This window comes from Notothenia rossii (assembly GCF_949606895.1).
Source record: "Notothenia rossii genome assembly, chromosome: 4".
In the NCBI taxonomy this organism is placed as follows: domain Eukaryota; kingdom Metazoa; phylum Chordata; class Actinopteri; order Perciformes; family Nototheniidae; genus Notothenia; species Notothenia rossii.
In genome coordinates, this window is record NC_136902.1 from 70,519,304 (window position 1) to 70,529,712 (window position 10,409).

At 39.9% G+C, this 10,409-nt stretch overlaps 1 protein-coding gene across 2 annotated transcripts; it reads left to right on the forward strand.

The window, feature by feature from the left end:
* Positions 1-1,859: 1,859 nt before the first annotated feature.
* LOC307035844 (uncharacterized protein) lies at positions 1,860-8,831 on the forward strand. Of its 2 annotated transcripts, none has more exons than XM_079675633.1 (12): positions 1,860-1,977; positions 2,599-3,050; positions 3,943-4,004; positions 4,675-4,777; positions 4,898-4,983; positions 5,067-5,167; positions 5,272-5,342; positions 5,421-5,528; positions 5,642-5,712; positions 5,805-5,922; positions 6,011-6,175; positions 6,260-8,831. In XM_079675633.1, the coding sequence occupies exons 2-12, from the start codon at positions 2,673-2,675 to the stop codon at positions 7,526-7,528; spliced, it is 2,532 nt and encodes an 843-aa protein (XP_079531759.1). In that variant the 5' UTR covers positions 1,860-1,977; positions 2,599-2,672; the 3' UTR covers positions 7,529-8,831. The 2 variants fall into 2 exon arrangements, with proteins under 2 accessions (XP_079531759.1, XP_079531760.1); XM_079675634.1 differs by having other exon boundaries at positions 1,863-1,977; positions 2,629-3,050.
* The last annotated feature ends 1,578 nt before the right edge of the window (positions 8,832-10,409 follow it).

A 10,409-nucleotide genomic window follows, 5' to 3' on the forward strand; every position in this document is an offset into this window, starting at 1 on the left:
TCAGATTTAGGCTTATGCTGTGCAGTAGGTGCACTGTAGCCAACGTTGACTTAAGGGATGTTGATTAAGAATTGTGTTGACTCATGCCTTTTATAAGAACAGTAGTTTAATCAAGCAGCTGTGTTCATTGTGTACACTAGGTGTGTGCAATTGGTATAATTTCCACATGGCATTACAAACAAGTTATTATGATCATTTCATTTTCCAGCTTCTCTCCCAATGAACATGACATAACACAGGAAAGCCCTATATAACTGGTTATGATGTACCGTCTATAAGTGTTTGAGTTCTCAGCTTATAAGGCACACATTTGGTCTTATTATTAAAAGTCATGAATTTATTAATTTTTGTTACCCTGTAAAGTATGCCGCCAAGAATATTAACAAGCCCAGACACTTATTGGTAAAATCCACTTTGCATTCAAGACTCTTTTACAAGGAAGATTAAAATTACATTACCCATGAAGAAAAATGTGCGGTGGCTTTGGTTATAGCCTATGTTGTGTTGTGTTTGCGGTCAAATTTGACCGGTCCTGTTTTAACACAAAAAACATTAATCATCACCAAATGTCATTTAACACCCTTTCAAACTATAAATATTGTATCAGACTACTGGTATACATGAAAAACTGCAGTAAATATACAAAGAATAGACACTGAACATGTATTGCGTGTGCCTGGTGTGATCCATGTGGGGGGATGGGCACATAAGGGGGGGAACACATCTAGTGTGTGTATGTGTGTGTGTGTGTGTGTGTGTGTGTGTGTGTGTGTGTGTGTGTGTGGGTGTGTGTGTGTGTGTGTGTGTGTGTGTGTGTGTGTGTGTGTGCGCGCGCGTGCGTGCGTGCGTGTTTGATCTGATCCGGTTGGTTACTAATTCCTTTTCTTTATGGTGGACCATGGGTGTTACAAAGTTGACTAACTCATCCAAAATTCAATGAAAGTGGTGATCAGCTATTTTATATGTTCAAATGTCTGCCGTGAAGGATATCATAAAGCCTTAATGCAATCAAATATAAAACAAAAAAGTTATGATTGATGAAAGTAGTAAAACGGTCAGATTTGCCCCCAAACACAACAGGAGGGTTAACACACGTTTTGAACCTGCCTGCATTTCATCCAGACCGTTATTTGTACATAAAAATAACATGACAACACTCATTAAAAGTCACTTTTTAGAATGTCTACAATTGGATACAAAATCCATTCCTTTCCTTTCGGTGTGCCTATTTCAGATGAGGAATCCAGTTGAAACAGTGTATTGAGTTTCTCTCAGAAAGCTGAGAACCACCTCATTAGCACACAAATGCATCTGGGTATTACAGCTATCATTCTAAGGGATAATCATTTCTGGAACTGGAGTTAAAGTGGTCATAGCTATTTGACTATACTAAAGGCCAGCCTAATCACAACCCCACATTCCATCACTAAAGTTTAATGTTTAACCAAAGTATGTTGTTTGGGTAATTTCTTATTGAATATTCATTCACTTCAATAAGAAATTACACTATGGCTCTAAAACAGAGTGATTGTGTGTTCTTAGCATTAAAAAAAAGTCTTACTGCTACATGAATAAGCCTTGTTGGTCTTCTACTAACACCCTGAAGAAATCAATATTCCGTCTCAATCAATGAGGACGTTGATCACTGTGGAAGAGTCTTTTAGGCAGACTGCTCACATAAGTTCCTGACAGCTAGACAGAAAACAGAGTTGCCTCAAACTCCAGCCAACAAGCCAAATTACCTTCAGTATAATTCCCAGAGTTCCTCCTACGGGAAGGTGCGGGCTGCCATGGACACAGTGAGTTACCTGGGCGTGTCGAGTGCACGCAGACTGGAGTTTCGACACTTCTCTCGCGCTAGCCAGGTTGTTGTCACTCTACTTTTGATGGTGAAGTTTTAACAAGAACACGGAGGACTAACACAAAGAAAGCGATACAAATGAGGATAATGGGGCAGCAGCTGATCCAAGAGCAAACGTAAGTTGCCTTTTTACCTCCTGATTATGTTAGTAGCCTATTATTAAGAAATATTCTAATGGATTTTTTGGATAGATAATGTTAGCTGCACTCAGAAAAAAAACCGGGCCTTTTTTTTATTTAGGATAACGTATGGCTTTATTCCCATGCCAATTAAACATCTAAAGCTCACTCAACTGGACTAAATTTAACATACAATTAACAATAGTTGTTTATTTACCTCCTAAAGTGTTACTAATAACTCCATACAAATGTGACTATTGTGATAGATTTGGAGTAACAGCTACATTATCATTTCAAAGTATATAATAATGCTTTTCATATGTTTTGCCAACCAAGCACAATGGTCATTTAGTTTATATTCTGATTCTGATTCTGATTCTGATATACTTTGGAGAAGAACATGCTTTATCCCTGGCATATTTCTGTTGTTTACAGCCATAGTGACTGCATGTGAGACTTCTAGTTAATATGTCCCTATCCTATTATGTTTCTTTCACTGTAAATGCATCATCATAATTGACAACAATTTCGACAAGTCCCTGCAGCACATTGGCTGCAGAATAATTTCTATAGAGACAGTCACTCAGTAATTAATTGTTTCCTGTACATTTATTATAGGCTCTAATCTCGCCTATATGTGTGACTCAGATCATGACTGCACCCCAAACCGACTGAGAGATCCTTGACCAAAGATGCAACCAGGAGGTCCACCCGCTCCACCACCACCACCGCCACCACCACCACCACCACCACCACCACCACCGCCTCCACCTCCACCTCCTCCACCTCCAGCCTTTGGCCTCCCCCCATCACTACATGGCTTTGGCCTTAATGCCAAGGGAGCACACCGGCGCTCCAGGATGCGCAATTTTAACTGGGAAACCCTCCCCAAACACAGTGTGGAAGGAAAACACAACATCTGGACAGCAGATAAGACTGATGGGGAATATGAGCTGGACACTGAACACATGGAGGAGCTGTTCAGCCGCAAGCAGGACCAGCAACAAGTCAAGGCCCTGAACCGCCAGAGCCTGAGGGGCCAGCCAAATTCTGCCTCAGGAGGGGTAATGGTGAGTTCTCCAAACACAGAAAACAGGGGGTACATTTGGATGAATCAGTTGCCCCCAAGAGTTTAAAGCTATAGATTGAAATGTTTGCTATTTTTTGCTCAGTGTAATTCTGAGGTATGGAGACAACTTCATTGACCTGGATTTATTTTTTGTTTTCTTTGCATGCAGTTTAGAGCTAAAACATAAAACCAGTACAGTGCACTCTCCATTTTATGTCGATGTCCTCTGCTAAGCTTCTTCTCCATGCGACAGGAATTGGAACATAGTGAAATTTTTGACACTTCACTTTTTAAAATCTTCTCCTTTTAAGAGTACAAAAACAAAGTATTTATAGATTGAATTGCAAAAGAGTATTAAGTAATATAATGTGTTGTGTGTTTTGATGTGGAATCACTCAATACAAGGGTGGAGTCTCACCATTCTTCATATCTGTTTGCTAAAGGAAGGTATAAATGTTTCATCCAACAGCTCTATTCTGTTTAGTAACCTCGTGCTCTGTGTTTGAGCTTCTGGAAATAATATGTATTGCCATTCAGTTAAAGTCTTAAACCAAAACATATCTATTTATAACCTCTATTTACGTTTTAGAACAAACATGGCTGTTAGTCTGACAAAGTAGATTAAAATATGTTACTAAACCTTAACTTTGACCTTTGTCCCATTATTCAAGAGAGACACTGAGAATATGTATCACTAATGCAAAATTGTATATTTGCTCTGATTGTTCAATACAATCAACTCAAATAATCCTTAACCTTTGGAATCAACTATCTGTTTAGAAAACTAAGGGTATCTGTGATAAAAAAAAGAAGACTTTGCTCAAGCCAATAGTGAAATATCTTAGCGACTGACAAGCTGATTTATCCAGGTTTTTGTCTGTATCCATTCCCAGGTTTCCATCCTCTGCTCCAAGAGAAGCATGAACATTGGAATTTTCCTGAAGCAATTCAAGCGGTGAGTCAGTGTTACTACTCATAAGGTGTGATGGGATTTTGCACAAAAAACTTGTCATGTCCCAATGTTCAACAACACAGGATGAGGCATAGAGAGTCTGCAACATACTCACAAACCTTACACATTCTGACATGTCCTGACAGGCCTGATCTAGACTGTTCTACAGCTCCAACAGGTTACCTCCCGGGTAAGCTGCAGATCAATTACTCGGAGGTATTATGAATGTATTGCCTAAGGTTATTTGGCATACGCAACAAATCCAGCAGGAAGTGGAAACAATACCATAAAACCTTTAATGATGCACTCAAACCTTTGTCAGCCAATTCAAAATCAAGTCATCTAACTTTAGTACTACTGTCTACTAATATTGCGCCAAACATTTCCATATCCTTTTTATTTTTCTCTGTTACAAATATGTTTCTTGTAAAAGCATATTCCATCATTCCTATGTCCTATGCAGCACATGTTTTTGTGAGGGTTGACATCATGAGGTTTGCTATTCAGCAAAGCTATTTGAGCATGTAGGAGCTTGTTGAAGTCAGCAGCAAAACAGCAGCAAAGTGTGTTATAAACTTAGACACATGCACTTCTCATAATAAGTCCTAACCATAAACAAACTATCATAATTTCTGAGTCTGAACCTTATGTGTCTTTCCATCTTACTCCACAGGACTGTAAAAGACATGATTGAAGAAATTAAATCAGGAAGTAGTCTCACTTTTGGTCCTGGAAAACTGAAGGAGCTCTGCAAGCTGCTTCCAGATGAAGGGGAGGTACTTGTGACAGCTGCTTTTACTTTTGTCATGTTTGTAATGCGTTTTGTTGATTTAACAACTTTGTAGCTGTTAGAAAACAAGCTGGTTTTAAGTTTTGTGCTTGCCTGGTTTTTGCAGAAGAAGCAGCTGGTCGGTTTTAAAGGTGACCCCTCTGCTCTCCCTGACGCAGATCTGCTAATGCTAATGCTAGTCAAGATTCCCAGGTGAGCTACCTGCATGTCATCCCATGTATTGCGTGTTAAATTTCAATAGTACTTCACTTATGATGGAAACCTTGTGTCTGTAGCTATGAAGAGCGTCTCAGCAGCTTGGTGCTCAAAGAGGAACTTTTCCCCCTCATGGATGAAATGAAAAACTTCATCAGCACTTTGACAGCAGCTGGAAATGGTATCATTGTCTTCCTGGATCTTTTATAAATAAGGCTGATATCAGATTTTAGACAGAAAGAGCTGTAATCCCATTTAGACATCACTATGTGTGTCTTCTTTTAGAGCTCTTGGAGTCGGAACACCTCCATTCCGTCATTCGCCTGGTGCTGAAGACTGGAAATTACATGAATGCTGTGAGTGTATAATAAAGTGCAGTCTTTCATGTCTTTTGTTTTTGTTTGTGCATCTATAATTGATTTGTTTATTCACAGGGTGGCTATGCAGGCAGTGCCATTGGATTCAGAATGGCTTCTTTGTTGAAGTTAGCAGACACTAAAGCAAACAAACCAGGAATGAATCTTATGCATTATGTAGTGATAGTAAGTTCCAAAGTACTTTAATTTGTTTGCAATGTAGAGTCAGTTTTACTAATCTGGTGATATTTTTGTTAAATTTGATCCATGTTTGATCCATGTTTTTATATTAAACACAGCAAGCCCAGAAGTCAGACGGGGACCTGCTTAATTTTGCAGACCAACTCACACACATTGAAGCTGCATCAAGGTAAACAATCTTACCAACAGACGTTCAGCATTTTCAACCCTTTTTTTATTTTCTGTATCATCAGAGTGTATATATATATTTTTTTATCTTAGACTGAATAAAGGTGAAATAGAAGCAGAGTATGAAAAACAGGTAAAAAAAGTGCAAGATGCCAAAACGGACACCCTGAAGCAAGAAGACCTAAAAGCTCAGATGGATGATTTTCTAAAGGTGAGGAAGCCTTGTTGAGGAATGTGGCCAGGTTTGTCGAAGTTCAGTGGTGATAGCATGTTCTAATGTTTTTATATTTATCATTTAGGGGGCTGAGGTCTGCTTAGCTGAAATGGAGACCGACCTTCAGGAACTACAGTCAGTGAGTGACTCTGTGGCGGACTACTTCTGTGAAAACCCAGAGAAGTTCAAACTAGAGGAGTGTTGCTCCATTTTCCACTCCTTTTGTGAGAAATTCATGCGGGCCATGCAGGTAAGCCTGTGTATTGGCATGTTTTCTTTAGCTGAATTATAAAAAAAAAATCTGCTTGATTATTAACTTTGTAATTATCTGCAGGAAAATAAGGCTCGAGAGGGGGCAGAGGTGAAGCGGCGACACAGAGAAAGATTGCAGAATGCTGTCAAACGAAGGTCAACAGCTACCTGCTCCACTAGAGACAAAGAAATGGAAGGAATTCAATTGCAATCTGTCCTACAAAACTTTCTCACCAGTCGTGTCTCTCGGAGGAGACTCGGAAGACCCTCATCTGCTTATGGAAGCCCGACGAGCAGCAGTCCTAACGATGGGAGTCTATCTGAAATTAACCCTCAGGCAAACCTCCCCACTGGAATTCAAAAAAGAATAGGCTCTGTTAAAGCTACGGACATGCACAGAAAAGAGTGGAGTTCAGCAGTTGAACTCTCAGAGAACCCTCCACAAAAGAAAACTCAAACCAATAGCGAGGACAACAAGGCAAAAGGCGACATTTCTAATGAACAAGAGGTGAACACTTTGAGTAAAGAGGACTCCAGAGGTCTCACACAGCCAGCCAGCAGGACCACCAGCGTTTCCTCCTCAGGCAGACTTTTCTCCACCACCACTGATGACAGTGAGGAAGACCTACAGGATAATAACGAAGAGGAGGCCCAAAGATTGCGGGACGCATCTAAAAAGGTTTTGCGCTTTCAGAAAAGCCGTAGCAGTGTCTCATCCGATTCTTTTGAAAATCTGAAATCTCCTGGTCCAAAAGGCACATTGACTCGTCAATGCACCTTTGATGAAGACACAGAGAGGTATCCTGGAGACCCCACCAATGAGGATTTAGTTAGACTTTTGCTAAATCCTCAGTCTTTCACAAAATGTGACCTTGGCCGACGCCATACTCTACCTTCTAAAGTTCCTAAAACTGAGGAAGAGGAAGCTAAACTGTGTCCCAAGCCACCAGTAAGATCTCCTTCTGCTGCAAGAGAAAAAGGGACACTGCCGGCAGAAGGGTCTGAACAAAATCCTTCAAATCAAGTGTTTGACTTTCCCAATTCATCTCAGAGCTTTAAGAACTCTGGTTCTAAAGACCAGCATTCTCCGTCAGCAGAAAAGAAAAGCAAGCTAAATGTTTCTGTAACCCATGTTCCAGATGCTGGACATGAGGAGCAAATCAAAGTGGACAAATCAATGGAGCCGTCAGGGAACCCCTTGCAGAGAAATAGTGAAACCCCCACTAACAGTGCATGGACAAAGACTGAAAACTCTGGACTATTTTTTGGCTTTTTAAAACGCCTTGGAGATATGAGCAAACTGCAGACTAGCAAAGAAACTGTCCATAAGGGCAATGATTCTAGTGTATAGGCATTGAGATGTATCAAACGTAAGGTCAGGAAAACACAAGTAGCTTTAGTGTAACTTTAATGACCTCATCATGGTGATTGTGTTATATTTAATGTTAATGTTGTGAATCGATAATGAGGTCTTTAAAGGGACTGAGAGATGTTTCTATGAAAGTGGTGGGAGTAGAGGATGTTTTTGTTGAGGAAAGGCGATTGGCATGTTGTACCACTAGATGGCAGAAAGTGACAGTAACATGGGACATTGTTGCTAAGGAAATAAGGGTGTTGTTGATTTCCAGGCAATCTGTACATTGTAACAAAAGAATGATGGGCACACTGTAAACCATTTCCCTATTTTGTATCAATAATATGAACATTAGATTGACAGTAAGGTGTTGTCCTTATCAGTTGGATAAATGGGAGAATATTTAAAGTGTGTGTGTGTGTGTGTGTGTGTCCTTTGTCTGGATTACAATGTAAAACCTTGCAGTATGTATTGAGAAAGCTCGTGGACGTTTAGTGAGGGAGCATAAAGAAATGTGACTGTTTGTAAAATCTTGGCTTGATTCTTATTTTTGATATTTTGATACATTACTTATTGTACTGTATGCTTGAATTTAATACTGTTTTTCAGTTTTGCAATCATTCAATTATTTGCTTTTTGCTTCTTTTTTTTTCCTTCTCTGTTGCTGTCACATAATCAAATCAAAAATGCAGTTGAGGATGCTTTCAGGGTCATTCACAATTTAACCATTGTTTTGAGCTGAAATGGGTCAGTGTTACATAGGCAACCTGTATGTATGCAGAGCTGTACCATGGACTGTCAGTGGCAAAGTGAAGGGTGCTGATCTCAAATGAACTTGAGAACAGATTACTGTGGTTGAAGGGCCAACACCCGGTTGCTTATTATGAAGGAAGGGAATCAGCCTTGCTTCATTTACCGCTGTGCACTGCTTGTGGCAAAGCCAGGCTATGACCCCAATATCTGGAGCAGATACAGAGGGGTCGGTGAGGCCACAGCCTGGGCCAATACATCTAGGATTACAAAATGTAAGTTCAACTGTGTCCAGCTGTCTGACTGAAGTGTACCAATGAGGTAATTACATCTCTTTGCACGTTTTTGTTATAATCTAAACAGCAACTGGAGTGATCTGAATGTGTTCTGTATTTATTTGCAATTTAATATATTTTATTTGACTGATATGGATAGCCATCAAAATTTCCGAGAATCATTGGTGTTGTCACTGAATCGTGACTTGTTACAGTGTTGTTTTGTAATTGTACCTCTAATCATTTAGAGTGTCAAATAAATATGTATGAATACCTGTTTTAGTGTATAAGAGAATCACTCAATTGTAAAGCAATATACTTCCCACACATTTGACATTTATAGTCACAGCTCTACAATATCTTTGATATGTAAATTGATAAGTCCGACAAGTTAATGGGCAGTCACTTTAGGCTCATCTTATGTCTTTCCATTACAACCTCATATGACATGCTGGATTTGTGTACTCAGTATAAGAATATAAAGCATTTTCCCACTCAACAATTAATTAGCCATGTATCACCTTGCCGTGTAGGGCCTGATCAAATATTATGGAGCAACCATCACTTTGATTATTTGTGTTCTTACATAATTGTTTTTATCCACCCACTGACAAGCTGTCTATGATTTGATTGTATTATACAATCTATGTATCTGGTTAGTGAAGGAACTGGCAGTAATAAATATTTCCAGTCAGCCATAAAGATTTAATTTTTTAAAAGGAGAGCCTATTGAATACAAACAATAACAATGTATTGTATAATAATATTCTAATTATTTATCTTATTATAAACAGATGTGTGAATAACATTAAATTCTGCCGTCTTCAGTATGTTACAAACCATGCTATTAGCTATTTTGACGGTATGAGTGTTGGCAGTGAGGTTTCTATGGTGTGGTTTGTGTGACCTGCTCACTGCTGGTGCTGCCAGACTGCAACAGCCATCTTGACTACATGGAAGCAGTTTCCATGGCAACTCCACATTGCAGAATAAAACCCAGAGATGACTGTGTTTGCCTCTCAAACCAAGCCCCACCCCCAACAAACTCCCCACCGCCTGCACCACAACAGCAGTCTCACACAGTGCACCCACATTACAACACATTGCCATATTCTTTTCAATTATCCACTTCTCTCTATAGTCCTTCTCATTAATTTTCACTTAGAGCGTCTATTTACCCCTCCCCCACTGCCCTACAAATACACCTTTAGAGTGAAACATCCATTGCTATGTTCTCTAAAAAACACTTTAGGTGAACATCTCAATTTCTCCTGAGTACACCCAGTCCATATTATCACATGTGTCTATGGACTCATCAGGGGCCCTGATCCCCCCCCCCCCCCCCCCCCCCCCCCCAACCCCCTGCTGATACCACCAGAATAACTGTCCTCCACAGCAGAACAAACAGGACTCCCACTGCCTTGAATTTAGCAATTGACCTATTATGGGTAAAACAATACAAGAAACTAGTGCCTCCTAAGGCAAGATCCTAGAAATTATAAGATAAATACTGTAAAACTGTTGACCAAAAGCCAGTTTCAGGATTGTTGCCTGATCATTTAATTGAACATTATATTCCTTGTGTCTTTGTACTCTAACACCTCTTTGCACCCTATGAATTTATAGCTTAAAGGAAATAAACCGCATCCTTTGTCCTTTTATGGGAACTGGGCGGTACCTAAAGAGGCCACACCCCTTTGCACCAGACAGACTGGATCCCTCAGTCAATTCCCGAGATTTCATTTCTTTTTGCATATTCCCTACCCCCTCCGTATGCTATTGGGTTCTTGGACTCCTCCCATCAGCCATCCAACCAATGCTGCATGTCAGCCCCTCCCCTGATCTCCTCCCTT